This window comes from Monodelphis domestica, chromosome 6, assembly GCF_027887165.1.
Source record: "Monodelphis domestica isolate mMonDom1 chromosome 6, mMonDom1.pri, whole genome shotgun sequence".
NCBI classification, from domain to species: Eukaryota; Metazoa; Chordata; class Mammalia; order Didelphimorphia; family Didelphidae; genus Monodelphis; species Monodelphis domestica.
In genome coordinates, this window is record NC_077232.1 from 296591757 (window position 1) to 296608780 (window position 17024).

Sequence of the window (17024 nt, forward strand, 5' to 3'; positions counted from 1 at the left end):
AGGGTCGTCTTGCCCTGCCCAGTGATGACGCAGGAAGCTAAGAATATCGAGAAAATATAACTGAGTTTGTGAGGCAAAGACGTGGGTTGGACGTGCCCAGTTCCTTCGAGCAGGCCTCCTAGGGCATGGACTCTGGACATTCTAGCTCCTTAGACATCTGCCCTGAACTGTGCCCAAGCTTTGATTGTGGCGAGGTCAGAGCAGGGCAGAGGACGGGGACTGCCGCCTCCTCTGCCCTTCCAAGACCACAGCACCTTGCCGATTCATTGATTGAGCCCCCGTGTTCCGCGATGAGCCTGTATCCTATCCCCAGATCCTTTTCAGACTTCTCATGTGGCCTATTCTCACAAGACACAGCGCTTGTCCCTACTGAATTTCAGAGTGGCAGAACCAAGATTCTATACGAGGGCTCCAGACTAGAAATCCTGGGATTATACTAATAAGATAGTGGCATAAGGAGAAATGGGAAGACCTTCCTTGGGGTCCAAAAAAAATCCGCTCTAGAATCAAGAGCAAGGAAGTATATTCAGACAGTTGTTCACATCAAAAAGTCCCAAGAACAAGGCTCCTCGGATAGGTTTGAGACAGCTAATTTTGGGTAAAGTCTGCAGGGAGAGGAAGGAATGTGCCAAACCTCACAGCTAGTCAATGGCAGTGGCAGGATTTGAACACAGACCCCATGACTTTGAATACGATGTCTTTCTCACTATGACACTCATGGGCATTCATCATTCACGAAGCACCTACGATGTACCAGACACCAGGGGAGGGGAGAGGTAGATGGTTCTCAGAAGCAGCTAGTTCTGTTTGTTGAAAACGCATTTATTTTTCTCCAAACGGTCTTTTTCAAGCAATAAATAAAAGCCACCAAGGAAACAAAAACAAGCAGAGGACAAAGCAAAGTTAAACCATACACACCACATAGGCACAGCAGACACGAGCCACATCAAGACATAACCTTCCTTTGCAAGGAGAGGGAGGCTACTATTTACAAAGTCGAGGAAGGAGGGGAGTATTGCTTTGCTCCCTCTACTCTCCTGCTCAGGCTCCAAAAGGAAGACGAGTGCAAGAGTTCCCTGGGAGGCAAACTAGACGGTCTCGGAGCACATCCAGCCGGCGCTAGTTGAATCCTTGAGCGACATACAGCGGGACTAGCAGGTCTAGACGCCGTCCTCTGCCCAGCAGGACAGAGCAAACGTCCTTTGTGAAGCTGGGGACTATCTCCTTGTCTACCTGCCCACTCTCAAGACAGCCCCACGTGTCCTGGTGCAACTGTCCTCTCCCCATCTGCTAGGACCCAGGCCGAGCTGGAGCGCCAGGAGGAAGGGTTCAGAGCATCCAAACTGTCTTTAGGAAAGACAGAGGGCTGTGTCTCGCTACTGGCGAGCCCGGTACACCCGACTAGGCGAATAAACCCTAGAGAGCGCCCTTTGTGCCCAAGCTCTGCCTTCTGATCCCAGGCAGGTGGGCACAGGAGCTGAACATCCAACGGACCCACAGGCCCACGGTCCTCACGGTTTGCTTAAGGCCTCCTTTGCTGGAAGACAGAAATGTCCCAAAGGGATGGGACAATGAGGAATAAAAACCTTTTTTTCACTAGACTTTTGAGTTCAGTAGCATGAAGAACTCATGGTGAGCAAGCTTCCTCAACTCCTACAGATTTCAGCATCTGCTTAGCAACTTAGAACATCGAGGCCCCAGGAGGCCGAGTGCGCGACCCAGTGAAGGACTTGCCTCATTGAGCAGTTCTGGGTTCAGGTCCTGCCTTTGGGACGGGGCAGTTCTCTCATGGCATGCACCATGATGATTTTATTTCTCATTTGGGAATTCTTTTAAATGGCACTAGGAAATGAACGAGATCTTGAGCAAGGGAGGCAGACAGGTCCCCTCTGGATGGGAAAGCCAGGGGCAGGCCAGGGTGTCTAGAAGAGAATAACCAAGATGGCAAGAGAACAGGCCCAACGAGGCTAGGAGTTGGGGATTCGGAGCCAGGAAAAGAGAAGATTCAAGGAGGACGCATCGATTGTCTTCAAAAATCTGTCATGTACAAGAGGATAGACTGGTTCTGCTTGGCTCCAGAGTGGGGAACCAGGAGGAATTGGTGAGGGGACTTGTGGTGAGACCAAATGGGGGGGGGGGGGGTCACTATAAGGAAAAATGTATTGAAATAAGAGGAGCTTCCTGGGCACACGCAGAGGCTTCACAGAGTGGAATGGCCATTTTGGGAAGCAGTGCATTCCCGTCAGTGAAGCGCTCCCAGTAGAGGCTGGAGACCCATTTTTCTAGGCTGTTGCAGGGAAAATTCCCATTCAGGGACAGACTGGACTAGATGACGTCTCGGGGCCCTGGGAACCAAACAAGGACAAAAAGACCCACCAATAGGGCCGCTTACTCATGGGATTCAGGAGGAAGTGCGTGAGGAGAGAGTGTGTGTCATGATGAGATGAATGGATGCACGTGGGCATCCTGCAGCTGCATTCGGAGTTTCTGGTCACGATAGCTAGAGGGGCAGTGACCACGGGTCACTCACCGGCGACTCCAGCAAGTGCCCTTCTTCCCCTCCCTCTAGCGGCCTGTTGCTGGAGCCTGGGGCTCTCTGGCTAAGCCTGGGGCCCTGACCTCCTGGGCATCAGGGCAAAGACCAAAGGGCTGCCCGATGGCCCCTGCTAGCGGGACAGGAGCTAAGCAAGGGCCTTCCGGGGGCTGCGGAGGCCGCTTTCTAGAGAGGACATCACATCAGAGCAGTGGGGACAAGCCCAACGAGCCCCGAGGCCTGTAGGGACAAGAGACATCCTGGAGACACTCCCTCTTGCCAAGACCCTCCGGACCCCAAGGTGTGCCTCTGCGTAAAGAAGGCCGGGCCTCCTCTGACCCTGAGCCCTGGGGGGTGGCGAGGGAGGGCTTCCAGGAGCATCTCAGGGGTGCCAGGGAAGGTGTGCCCAGAGGAGACGGCACATCCTCGCGGGGCCTGGAGAAGGGAGGAGCCTTGGGAAATCGTGCCCAGATGCCTGGCCCAGGGACTGTTCTTTCCTTCACCACAGCACCGCCCCAAGCCCAAGGCAGGCCTGGGACCCTGTGCCGGGGCTCCAAGAGCCCCCACCATCATGCTTGGTACCCCCGGGGGATCCCCTCGTCATCACCCTGAGGAAGCCATTCCTTCTCACTGTCTGTGTTCTTTATTGTCTATCACGATCCACCTGCCTGTGATCTCTGGAATAAAAATGATGCCCTCGTTTAAATGCAGAAAGTGGCCCCAGCGGCCCAAGGCGGGAGGAGGCGGCGGCCCGCTCCTGAGCCTGGGGGGCGCCTGTGTGTGCACAGAGAGCGGCTGAAGCCGATTCTGCTGGGGGGAGGGACGGCCCTGCCCTTATTGCTGTGTCGGATCCTAGCGCGCAGCGAGGAGGGCCACGGCGAGCCGGCCGGCCCACGCCGCGCAGCCGGGCCTTCCAAAATGCCCGGGACCAGCCGCCCGAGCCGGGCGGGCCCCAGGAAGCCAGAGGCTCCTAGCAGCTGGGGGAGGTGGCGATGGGGCTGTGGAGGTACGGGAGGCTGCTGGGGGCCGACACCGGGAAGCTGAAGACGAACTGGGAGGCAGGGCTGGAGGCCTCAGCCGGCTCCACGCGGCTCCCCGACGGGCTGGCGGCCTCTGCCGCGCACGACGTGGCCAGCACCTGGGACTCGAACTGCAGCAGCTGCCCCATGAAGCTGAAATTGGGGGAGATGACGCTGCGCCGCTGCTTGACAAACTCAAAGGCCACCTCCAGCCTCAGCTTCTTCTTCATCATCAGGTAGGCCAGGCAGATGGTGGCAGAGCGCGAGATGCCCGCCTGGCAGTGCACCAGCACCCGGCCCTGGCGCGCTTGGACCGAGTCTGAAGGGGGGACACGAGGGGGGAGGAGGAACAGAGTGGGAGGCCAAAGGGAGGGAGGGAAGAGAAGAAAAGGGGGAGAGAGAGAGAAAGAAAGGAGGGAGGGAGGGAGGAGAGAAGAGGGGGAGAAGGGGAGGGATAAAGGAAGAAAAGGAGGGAGGGAGGAGAGAAGAGGGGGAGAAGGGGAGGGATAAAGGAAGAAAAGGAGGGAGGGAGGAGAGAAAAGGGGGACAGAGGGAGGAGAGAAGAGGGGGAGAAGGGGAGGGATAAAGGAAGAAAAGGAGGGAGGGAGGGGAGAAAAGGAAGGGAGGGAGGAGAGGAGAAGGGGAGGGATAAAGGAAGAAAAAGAGGAGACAGAAGGGAAGCAGAGAGGGAGGGGGGAGAGGAGAGGGACAAAGAAAGAGGAAGGAGGGAGGGAAGGAGTGGGGAGCAGAGGACAGGAGAGAGGAAGAAGTCAGCCAAACCCAGCCTGAGCCATGAGCTCCCTCTCTCCCTCATCAGACATGCCCCTCCACGTTTGCGTGGTGCCTCCCCCTCCCCATTTCAGTGTGACTCCCAGTGTTTTCTTTCTCCAGACCCAGGGTACCACATGCCAGTAGTGTGACCCTGCGCCCACCACATCCTCTAGTCCAAGACTTGATGAACCCTGAAATGAGCCCAGGAAGTTCCCAGCCCTGTTTGGATGTTCTCCCTGGTTTAAAAACCAGTGTTGGCTGGCAGGCAGTAAAGCGGACAAAAAGCAGGGAGATTCGCCACAGCCTGCTGAGGCCCGAGCCAGGCCCCTGGGCCTTTTCTAAAGGAGGACACTGAGCGCGGAAAAAGGAAGGGCGCTTGCCCCGGGTCACAGGGGCAGTAGGGGTCGCAGGCGGCACAGAAAGCCAGGCCTCCCCACGCTGCAGCCAGAGCGCTTTCAGTGCCCTCCACGGGCTCCGGCCAGGCATCCCTGGGCAGTTAGACCCGCTGGCTCTGGCCAAGACAACTAGGAGCCGCCTCTCTTGTCCCCCTCAGGCCATCTGAAGGAGGAGAGGCCCTGCCCCCACAGGAGGCCCCCTTGTCTCCTCTGCTGGCCTTCTGGGGGGCTCCTTGGCATTCCCACCCCAAAACCTCCTCACACAGCAGCTCCCAGGCAACCAGCATACCAATGAACTCGATGGCGTCTAGGAACCAGGAGCCAATGTCTGCTTTGTGGTTATCCTCCACAGGGATGCACTTGTATTGGTAATGGGCCTCAAAGTGGTTCGGGCAGTCCAAGGAAACGTTCAGCAGTGCGGTGATGCCCAGTGCGTCCAGTGTGTCCCTCCGTGCCGCGTGCTGGGCACTGCCCAGGTAAAGGAAGGGCAGGATCTCGACAGGCCCACCCTGTGCAGGGCAGAAGACAGAGGGGCACTGGGACCAGGGAGGAAATGCCCACAGCCTGACGAGTGGGAGATGGCAGGTTCCACCTAGCCGCCATATCCCCATTCCATATGCCTTCTCCTTGGATGGGAGTTTGGGGCCCCCTTGGGGCCCGGGGGCCATCCCAGCTGGCTTTAATGAAGTCACCCCGCCAATCAAGGCATCAGTCCATAAGCATTTCCACATGCCAGGCACTCAAGAAGTGCCTTCTCTGGCCCATATAGAGCCAGTTCCCAGCCACTCCTGTTCTGGGCGTACCCCACAGTTCTCCCCACTCATCAGCTCTGGGAACAGCCATGAGCTCAACATAGCCCTTCCTGGAAAGGCCATGCCAAGCGTTGGCCCTGGCACTAATCGGGCCCCAAACACTCCTCTCCAGTCACCATTTACAGCTAAGTACTGACTTCGCGGAGTAGAAGCAGCTTCCCTGAGGGCTCTCACCCATCCTCGAAGGTGTCTAACAAATGCCTGTTGTTGGAGTGCCTGATAGACCCCCAAGTACAATGATGGGATGGCCAGGTGCCCACTAAGACGAGTCCCAGGGAAAGGAGCCTCCTCCCTCCCAGAAGCCAGGTCCTGCCCACCCCGAGCAGCCTGCTGACGTTGGCCTGCTAGAAGATAGCCTCTCCGTAGGTAGAAAAAGGCCACACTGTCCCAGCAGCAGACAACCCGTACTGGTGAAACCTCAGGACCTTGAAGGCACGTCATTTTTGTGGGAGCACTTGGGCTGACCCAGAGCATGGGGATCCTCAGCTAGTGTCCCTTTACCCATTTCCAGTCCCCCCACTGGCCTCCAGAAATGAACCTGGGAATAGCCGGCCTTCCCTCTCATCCCAAGGCTCTTTGGAAGCTCTAAACATACCTGGTCATGCAGCGGGGTGCCACAGGAGCTGGAGCCCAGCTCAGGAGGCTCTGGGATGGTGGTGGGAACAGGGGATGAAAGGGTAGCCAGAGACTTGGTTTGAGAACAGAATTCTGGGTACTCCAAAGAAAACTTCTCATAACCACCTACAACGGAAAAAAGATTCAAGAGGTCAGTGATGAGGGGCTGGATGGGGCAGGAAATCGGAGCCTCCCTGACTAGGCACCTCCACCAGACTGACTGGATATCCCTCTGCCCAGATCTGTTCCCATCCTGCCTTCAGCCTCTGTTCGTTCATGTCATCCTTCAGACCTGGGATGGAATCTTGTCCCCCACCACCCTAATGTCCATTTTCTACAGTCTCCTCTCTTCTACTTTCCCCAAACCCTATGCTTTAACCTCTCTCAATCTCCTACCCCAGTGATGTAATTCCTGGAAGGCAAAGCTTGGCCTTTAGACATCTTCATGCTTCCTCTGACTCCCAATACCCAAGAGCCCTGCTCACCACAGTGCTTCATGTCAGAGAATAGAATAGCGGCTACTCTATTCTAGCCAGTCCCTCCCTGGCCTCAATTTCCACTTCTGTAGAATGAACTAACTGTAGAGTTGTACTCTTCAAGAAGACCCCTGCCTTAGGCACCCTCCCTGTCTTGGCTCAGAAGACTCACAGTGACACACAGACCACTTCCAAGTTCCCACAGTGATGGCCCTAAGAACGCACACACAGTCTCCTGACAAGAGGGAGGTCTAAGTGGCATCCTACCTGGTGTATGTGAGTATGGGAAAAGTTGGAAGGATAGACCAGAGTTGGCGACCTGGACCCCACCCCCACCTTAGGCAATCTGGAGGAAGCCAACGGACCTCTTGCTCAGAACCATCTTTTCTTTTATTTATTAAACAATTACATTATGGAACAGAATCAATAGTGGGTATTGGTTCCAAGGCAGAAAAGCAGTAAGGGCTAGGAAGTGGGCTTAAGTGACTTGTCCAGGATCACACAGCTAGGACATGTCTGAGGCCAGATTTGTACCCAAGACCTCCAATCTCCAAGCCTGGTTCTCTACCCCCAGAACCATGTCTTTAAAGGCATAGGATTTGAAGAAGAATCAGTTATGCTGAGATACAGTGATGATATAGAAAGTCTACAGACTCCTATACGAGAGGCCAAAGGGAGCCCCTGAATATTTTTGAGCAGGGGAGTATTCATGGTCACATCTTCATGAAACAGCCTAGCCCACCCAAAGAACTTTTCCAAAAGAACTAGCTACTTTGCAGGGTCCCATTACTTGGGGCACCAAGGCCAATCCTCTGATGCCATCTCCCAACTTCTCCCTCAGCCTCTACCACACTCAATGAACTGAGAAGTATCCCAAAGGCACAGGAAGAAAGATCTGAGCAGGGGCCAATGTTCCAAACAGCTGCTAATGAAAGGGAGCCAGAGTGGGGCACAAGGAAGGAATCCCAGAGAATGAGAGAAATTAGGGACTACAAGAGAACTTGGAGGACATAGAAATTAACCATCTCTTTTTACAGAGGAAACTTAGGCAACAAAGGGTCATATATGTCCTCTCTTCAGGAAAGCATTTGGAGGGGAACAGGGAGAAAAGAATAAGGGGAGGGTTGAATGGCATCCCTCTGAGGTCCTTAGTCTGGGCAGCATCCTCTGGAGAGGATACCTCTGTTCTGGGCATGTCCTGACAATCACTTGGCCACTCCAAACTACCTGTGAGGAGGCCAGGGAGAAATAACCTGGGCCTGGACTGAGGGTGTGGAGACCTGAGAGTTGTAGCTTTGCTATGACCTAGAGTAAGTACCTTCTGCTCCCTGGGCCTCAAGGCCATCAAGGCAATAACAGATGGCGCCCTGGCCTTGGAGTAAGGAGGACCAGGATTGAGCCCTGCCTGTGTGTCCTGTGGCCAGTCACTCTGGTTGGCTTTGAGTCCCTTCTCTGTCCTTGTTCAGCTTGATGCCAGAAATGGGGGGTATGTGGTTGGCTCCGCTTCCAGCCTTTGCTCTGCTGTACCACCTCAATGCACATTTGCACAAGTTGTCCCTCACGGACATGGAATGTGATTCTCTTATCTCAGTTTCTCAGGATCTCGGTCTTCTTTGAGGGGTATCTCCTCTATGAAGCCTTCCTTTCCTGTTTCTCCTAACTGTAAGAGCTCTCTCTTCCCTCCATTTTCCTTCTACTATTAGTAACAAAGCTAATGAGAGGCGCTGACTTCAGAGTCCAGGGGACCTTGGTTTGAGTCTTGCTTCAGGCACATACTGGCTGTGTGACTCTGGGCCAATGACTTCACCTTTCAGTGTGCCAGGCAGTTTTCGAAGCAGAACAGGTATAAGTGTGCCCTGGGAGAAGGGCTTTTCCTACCAAGAGATCACCAATACCAAAACTACCAATGGTGTCCAGTCCAAGACCTCCACTGATTGGCTTGTGCACATGGTATGCCAGGTAGAATGTAAGCACCTTGAGGGCAAAGATTTAGTCTTCATTTTCATTTTTTCTTCCCAGTGCCCATTGCAAAGGTCACAACTACCCAAGGGACCATTTTTTTTTAAAACCCTTACCTTCCGTCTTGGAGTCAATACTGTGTATTGGCTCCAAGGCAGAAGAATGGTAAGGGCTAGGCAATGGGGGTTAAGTGACTTGCCCAGGGTCACACAGCTGGGAAGTGTCTGAGGTCAGATTTGAACCTAGGACCTCCCATCTCTAGGCCCGACTCTCAATCCACTGAGCCACTCAGCTGCCCCCCAAGAGTGGTCCGGGCTAGGCAATGGGGGTTAAGAGACCAAGGAACCATTTTTGAGATGAGGAAACTGAGTTCAGAGAGGAAAGTGTCTTAACCTTTCTTCTCCATCTCAGGAACAGGCAGATTCCATCTCTCCATTGGCCAGCCAAGCCCAGGAGTGACCTCCAAAGAGAATGACACCTTACAAAGCCCTCCTTGTCCCTCCTCTACTGTCCTAACAGGGCTGACTTTGACACTCAAGCCCCTAGGATGGGAGTCTGGTATCACAGCTACAACTTTTCCTCCCTATTTCTGTCTCCCCATACCTGGAACACCCTCTTTCCTCCCTGGCTACATCTTAAGGCCAAACTTCCTGTGGGAAGTGTTCGCTGGTTGTCCTTGCTTGTTTAGGTTCTCTCCATCCTTGCTGATGTCTCTAAGCAAGGAGGGGGCAGTGAGGGCCAGCCTGCCCCTAATCATGACCACCCCAGGGGTGCAGTGAGAAAAGCAGTGGGAGAGGGAAGAAGAGGAGCCAGTGAGCTATCACAGATGCACACACACTCCAAATGCTTCACTGGTTAACAAGCAATGCCAAGAGGTCTCAAGGGAAGCTCCCAGAAGACTAACACAATCCCAGGACCCCAGATCTAATGCTGGAAGGGCCCACAGAGGCCACTGAGTTCAGCCCCTGCTTTTATAGAGGAAGAAACTTGCCCAAGGTATGCCTCAGTGGCAGGATTCGAATCAGGTCTTTTGACCAGTATCCAGTATCACTCGGGATAGCATGCCATAGATGGGTTGCTATGTTCACCACTTAGGCATACTTCTCCAGCTACATGTTGCAGCAGAACACAAGCTTGAGGGTGGTTCTGTTGGTCTCCTGGGTGCAGAGTGGCACCATGGAGAGCGCTCTGGAGAGCTGCAGTCAAAGACTTCCTCCCTGACACTGAAGCCCAGCTTCCTTTCCAGCACTAATTGGTCCTCCTCCAATTAACCCACAGCAGGGGGGGGGGGGGAGGAATTTTATTCATTGCTTCCCATGACCACTGCTAAGCTCTCCCCTGACCACACCATTCCTCCTCTTTGGGAGGACTTCACACACTTATTCATCACTCAGTCTAGACCCTTGTAACCATTGTCTTCTGGCTCCATCACCATTCTTCTTCCTTAGACAATGAGTCCTGTGCCTGCTTCACCCCTTTCCTTCTCCACCCCAACTCCTGACCTCATTCTAGGGAGCTTCACCTAATGTTCCCTTTCAAACACCCTTAACCTATCCCTCCCCATCCCTCAGTCTACCTGATCCTCCATCTGATACACACAAGGATGACTGAGATATTGCTTCTCTCTAGTGCTGTCTCTATGCATCGACTCCTCCTTAACAGCCCACTGTAAAAGATAATCTAATTAAAGCAACCTCAATTTCTATTCACTGTTTTTATGCCTCTGAATAGCTGCATATTCTCTGCATGTAATCCTAGTAGATAACCAGTATTTTAGTAAGAAATAATCCCAATTATTCATTGACTGAATAATTGTATGAGGATCAATAATCAGATTGGGACTAAAATAACCAGTTCAAATCCCTTGAAATGCTTTACAAAAATACCTTTGCCAGGGAGAGCTGGCACATGTCTTTAGCATCTTGGACTACATCCAGACTTCTTAAGATGGATACCTCTGCTTGGAAGCTACAGAATAGCCTTGGCTATTATTGTATTGGGACAGGGCGGGGGGGGGGGGGGGGGGGACATGATTCCCCCACTTCATGAGAAGATAAGGAAACAGCCACCTTCTAAAAGGGGAAACTCTGGTTTCCCCATCTGAAGAATTCTGCTTGCCAATCCCCTTTTCTTGGGGGGTGTAATCTGATTCTTTTGCATAAGATACACATATATACACATATATATATATAATATATGGACATGCCAACAAATCAGCAAATAGGGGTAGGGTCTTGGACCAGCATTGGGAGAGCCTGAGATTAATTAATTAACAATGAAGGTCAGTTCTGGGCTCCGAAGAGTGTTTCCCCAGTATTTTATTCTTACTTAACACTACCAAAACACACAAGTCTCCCCATGCTTAAAAAATTCTTGCTAGACCCTTTTGAGCCTTGATCTTGCTTCCATGCCCATCAACTCTGAATTTCCTTTCTCTGATGACAATTGCCTATCATTCCATTTCTCCTTCCTCACTCTTCAGCTCTTCTCTGCTCTCACTCCAATCCTCCCACTCCTCAGTGTTTCCTAGGCTAACAACCTTGCTCCTTGACTCCTTCCTCCTCAATACTAATCATTGAATGCACCGGCAACACTCTCCACCGCCATCCTCTAATGCCTTGTTCTAGGATGAAAGCTTTTCGGCTCCTATCAACCCCTAGTCCTGAGTCATTCCCACCATTTACCTCTCCCTTGTTTTTATTCATGTGCTGCTGAACAGAGCTGAAGGGAGTCCCACAAATATGCTAAGTGGGTCCACTACAGATTTCTGTTCTCTGACTTCCCAAACTGGGGGTGTCTCTGTCTCTCACCTCAATGTTTTTAGAAGGGGGAGTGGGATCAATGTCTAATTTCAATATAACTGTTTGCTTTGTGATGACAAGTATTTTAGTTTAAAAACATGTTTCTGCTATACCCAAAGGGCGCTAAAAGACTATCTGCCCTATGATCCAGCCATAGCACTGCTGGGCTTGTACCCCAAAGAGATAATAAGGAAAAAGACTTGTACAAGAATATTCATAGCTGCGCTCTTTGTGGTGGCCAAAAATTGGAAAATGAGTGTATGCCCTTCAATTGGGGAATGGCTGAACCAATTGGGGTATATGTTGGTGATGGAATACTATTGTGCTCAAAGGAATAATAAAGTGGAGGAATTCCATGGAGACTGGAACAACCTCCCGGAATTGATGCAGAGTGAGAGGAGCAGAACCAGGAGAACATTGTACACCGACTGATACACTGTGGTACAATCAAATGTAATGGACTTCTCCATTAGTGGCAATGCAGTGATCCTGAACAACTTGGAGGGATCACTATCCACATTCAGAGGAAGAACTGTGGGAGTAGAAACACAGAAGAAAAACAACTGCTTGAATACATGGGTCGAGGGGATATGGTTGGGGATGTGGACTCTAAATGAACACTAGCAACATGGAAATAGGTTTTGATCAGGGAGACATGTTAATAATACCCAGTGGAATTGCGTGTCAGCTTCAGAAAGGGGGAGGGGAGGGGAGGGGAAGGGAGGGAGGGAGGGAGGGAAAGAATACGATTCTTGTAACCAAGGAATAATGTTCCAAATTGACTAAATAAAATAAAAACATGCTTCTGAGAAAGGATCCCCAAAGGGGTCCAGGACCCAAAAAGGGCTAACCTTGTCTAATCCACTGTCCCTGACAGCAAATGCCCCTACCGACGCCAGCCAGGATGATTCCTTTTCATCCCATCTCAGACAACAGGACAGCAGACACTAACATCAGGTACTAATCCACCAGACTGGAGCCAAGCCTTAGCAGAACTGAAACCGTATCCCTGGAAGAGGCCATCCTGCCAAGTTTTACAATGCACACATTCAGCACATGCTCAACAAATGGGCAGCAGCCAATCCCTGGGGCCAGTTCCCTAAGAGAAGTGCTTATGTGTATGCTTTCATTCTGAATGGATACAGGCAGAAGCATTACATTCTTATAAGGGCTGACTGTCATGTTGGCTGATGAGCAAATAGGTGGTACAGGTCTAACAACTGGGCTCAGCAAAAGTGCTTATGATGGGGGCAACTAGGTGCCTAAGTGGGGCCAGGAGATGGGAGGTCCTGGGTTCCAATCTGGCCTCAGACACTTCCTAACTGTGGCCCTGGGTAAGTCACTCTGATTACCTAGCCCTATTGCTCTTCTGCCTTGGAACCTATACCCAGTATTGATTCTAAGACAGAAGGTAAGTACTCATGAAGGAAAAAATAGGCAGATCTTATAGTGAGAGAGAGAAAAAAGTGCCAGAACCTGAAGAAAAAGAACCTAGGGGGCAGCTAGGAGGCTCAGTTGCTAGAGACAGAGGTCCTGAATTCAAGTTGAGTGACCCTGGGCAAGTCACTGAAACCCCCCATTGCTGGCCTTTATTGCTCTTCTGCCTAGGAACCAATATAATTGATTCCAAGGCAGAAGATAAGATTTAAAACCCAACCAAACACAGTAAAAGCCTAGCAAGGAGATCAGCACCTTGGGCAGCTCCCAGGGGGATTTCCTGAGGGTAGCCAGGGAAAGGCTGGGCTGCCTTGCGTCTCCATCTAAGAGATGTGGCTCTAGAGAATGCAGGCTCAAAATGCTGCCTGCAGGACCCAGGCTGCGGGGAAGAAGCCTCCAGCCTGAGCTTTTCCACTTGTCTTCCAGCAGCTGAAAGAGACAATTTCTGGGTATACAGGGACCGTTCTGGGAGGCTGTCTCTCTACCTTGGCTGGAGCATTCTCAGTCCTTTCTTCCCTCGTACAAGCTCAAAAGGCCATCCTGAAACATTGCTGAGACTCTTACAAGAGGAAAAGCCTGAGCAGCCGGTTAGAGATGGGGGGGGGGGGCCTCTAGAAAGGAGAGCCGGGATTCCCAGCCCCCACAGACCAACGTCACTTCTTTTGGGGGGCCACTCTATGGTTCATGAGGGGCTTTCTAGAGTTACAAAGTATGTCCAGTGTAACACATTGTAAGTTTTCATTTCTCGCGGAGAAGAGAGGAGAACTGGCTGCCGTCCTGAGCGGCGGTGGCGGCCTTTCTGGCACACAGTTAAATGGCCGCCCAACCACACAAGCTTTGGGGACAATGGTCGAATTACTGCTGGTGAAGGAGCCCCAAAGGAAACGTGGCTGGCTGGCAGGGCAGGCAGCCTCCTAGGGCTCCTCATGCCATCCACTCGCCCTGAATCAAGCCTGAAAGAGGCCAGTGAGAGGGACTGTGGCCAAAAACAGCTAAAAATGTCTCCTGTGGGAAGTCACAGGAGGTCAGAGGGCCTACTAGAGTCCTGCTGTCTCCTTACTCTCCCTGCTCTCCTCCGGGGACAGAGGGTACCAGGAAGGGGCAGGGAATAGGAGGGAGCCACTCAGGAGAGTGACTTAAAGTGGGGGGAAGACTAGATGGCCTCTGAGGCCCCTAACGACTGAATATCAATCCAGGTTTCTATGAATAATAATGGTCCAGGGGGCAGCTAGGATGGAGAGCCAGGTCCAGAGCCTGGAGGTCCCAGGTTCAAATCTGCCCTGAGTAGCTGTGTGCCCCTGGGCAAGTCCTTAACCTCCACGGTCTAGCCCTTACCGCTTTTCTGCCTTGGAACCAGCACAGTATTGACTATAAGACAGAAGGTGAGGTTTAAAATCATAATAATTAATAATAATCATAATGGTCCCACCAAGGGGGGGGGGGGGATCCCATGGGGCTGCTTGAGTCTTTAATCAAACAGAACCGGCTTCCTAAACCACCCACAAGGTATTCTGGTTTATTGTGTTATTCTCCATCTGCTCTTAACCTGGTTCACTGTCCCCGCCACAGACCCAGTTCCTGTTCTCCCTCCCTCTCTCTCCCGGTTCTGTCCCCTCCCCAGGAGAAGGGAATGCAGACACCCCCACCCACCAGGAGAGCCAGACCTGAGGAGGCAGGGGGTCCGCTGTTAGGCCTCCCCCGCCCCCGCCCGGACCTTGTCTCGGCCAGCTCCTCTACGGCCCGGCGGAGCTGCGGACGGACCCTCCCCGCCCCAATTCCCTGTTCTAAGCCCCTTTCCAGCTCTAAGAGCCGCTCGGAAGCCGTCGTGCCCCCCAGCCAGCCAGCCCCGGTGGTGGAGCTTCTGCCTTTGTTCTTAGTGCCAAAGGAGGCTGCGGAAAATCTCCGCGAGTCAGGCCCGTGCAAGGGGAAAGAGCCCCAGAGGGGCGTCCCAGCTCGGCCACAGGCGCTGCCCTTTACAACAGCTGAGGGGCAAACGGGCTGGAAACACGTGCAGCAGCGCGGCTCGGGGACCACATGGCGGGGCTGGGAGGCCGGGAACTCGGCGTAGAGCGCTGCCTGCCTGCCGCGGCCAGGGAAAATCCTGGGAGGCGCCAGGCTTCGGCATTCCGGGATCTCAGGAAGCTGCTGGGTTTCAGAAGGGGATAAACGAGGCTACACCTCACCCAAGAGTCGGTGCGATTCGGCCTGGGTGGGTAGGGGACGGGACGCCCCCCACCTGACCACGGGGCGGGGTTGGGGGCAGCCGTGGGGCAAGCAGTCCAGTAACAGCTGGCATGCCCAGACGGGGGGAGGGGGCCCATGAGCTTCGGAGAGCTCGAAGGCTCCTTAAGAAATCTAGACCCAATGCTCGTTTTGGGGAATGGGAAAGCTGAGGCCAGTGAGGGTGCATGCCCGCAGTGAGGGGTCCTGAGCTTCGGGGCACGTCGCCGTGAGCACGAGTCCAGATGGGGGAGCTTTTCCACACACACACCACACTCCCCCCTCCCCAAATGCCGCCGGTGTAAGAGCCGAGATGCCGGGGTCACTCGAACTTGGAGGTCAGAGGCCGGGGATAGCCCCTCGGCGGAGCTGAGCCAGACTTGTGGTGGGGGGGAACCAAACAAAGGGAGCCCCGACCTCATTTCTCGGTGCCACTGCAGGGGGGAGTCCGGGGCCCGCGCGCGCTCGCCCGCTCACTCACTCACCTCTCAGCAGGTAGAGGGCGGCGGGTGCGCGCGGCATGCCGGCCCCGCGCAGCGCGCGCACCACCCAGGCCAGGGCGCCGTCTGGGGCGCGCAGGGCGTCGGCGGCGCGCCGGCTGCGCTGGTCGTACAGCACCACCGCGGCGTAAAGGCCGGCGCGCAGGCGGCGGCCTCGGGCCTCAGCGGTGGGGCCGTCGGCTGCCGGCAGCAGCTGTTCCAGGCGGCCCGGGCCGTCGGGGGCGCGCCTGCGCGCGATGGTGTGGCAGCGTACGGGAAGCGCGCCGCGAATGCAGCCCGCGCTGTGCGCCAGGAAGGGCCGGCAGTCCAGCAGCAGGCACGCGCCCCCGCCGGCTCCGACGCCGGGCTCTTCCCGGCTCAGCAGGCGCCGTAGCGCGCGGCCCTCCAACTCCCGCAGTTCCCCGGCCGTCACCATGGCCCCAGGCGTACGCAGGCCCACGAAGGCTGCACCAGTGGCAGCTGGAGCGCTCCTGGGGCCTCGCGGATGACGCCCCCGCAACTCCCGGCTTTATTCTCCGGCCCCGCCACTGGGCCCCGCCCCTCCTAGCCCCGCCCCAGCCCCCTCCGTGAATGGAACGGGGATGACGTCACAATGGGCCGGAGGAGCCCCTGCTGGTCGCCATTCATAAAGCAGAGCCGGTGCGGGCGGGGCGGAGGACGCTCCGCTCTCTGGGCTGCTCTCTACGCTGACCACCTAGATTGGGGCTCAGGGCATTGGGAGCTTGAAGCTGTGGGCCTTGGGGTCCGCCCTCCCCCAACCGGGCTGAGACGAAATGAGACTTTGCTGCTCGGGAAAGGGTCCGGGCAGAAGACTGAGGACCCCGGCTGTGGCCCCCTGCCGAGCCTCAGTTTCCTTCTCTGTACAATGAGGGAGTCGGACTTCTAGGGGATGTCTAAGGGCCCATCCAGGCCCGACCCCAGGATCCGATGCCTTACGGAAGGCGTGTTTAACGCTAAGGAAGAGCCAAGAGGGCACAAGGCATGGCACCGGGCCAGTCAGCCGCCCTACAGACAACCAGAGGCCTGAGCCAAGCCCAGGAGTCTGGGCAGATAGGAAGCCCGCTGGCCCATCCGAAGGGCTTGGCCCTTGCACTTGGCCCTGCCGGTCTGGGCACGAGCTTGTCCTCTGGCTCAGACAAGCAGGTGCCAGGAACCTTGGCCAAACCTGGCAGTTGAGACCAGTAGGGCAGAGTCTGGTGTCCTCGGCCGAGCGGAAGTAGGGGGTGATGGTTCTGGGAGCGCCAACGTGCCCGCCCAGCTCCCCAGTGCCCTCGTCCTTTCTTCCCTTCCCTCTCTGACCCTTGCGGGTCAGTGGGATCCTGCATTGCATTGGTCAGCGCCAAATCACCGCTGCAGACTCCCAGCCCCGCCCCCACTCCCCACCCCCCACCCCACCCCCGTCTCCCAGTCTTGGCCATTTGGTCCTGGCAGAGGGCGGGGTGAGGACCTGTGCCTTGGGCCCAGCCACCTAGAAAGTCTGAGCTGA

The 17024-nt window shown here is 54.6% G+C and overlaps 1 protein-coding gene across 1 annotated transcript; it reads right to left on the bottom strand.

The window, feature by feature from the left end:
* Window positions 1–801: 801 nt before the first annotated feature.
* On the bottom strand, window positions 802–16812 carry DUSP4 (dual specificity phosphatase 4). The gene is made up of 4 exons (XM_056803487.1): window positions 15524–16812; window positions 6126–6271; window positions 5008–5227; window positions 802–3871 (listed from the first exon to the last, which is right to left on the bottom strand). Exons 1-4 carry the CDS (start codon window positions 15951–15953, stop codon window positions 3504–3506), a joined length of 1164 nt encoding a protein of 387 aa, XP_056659465.1. The 5' UTR covers window positions 15954–16812; the 3' UTR covers window positions 802–3503.
* Window positions 16813–17024: the final 212 nt, after the last annotated feature.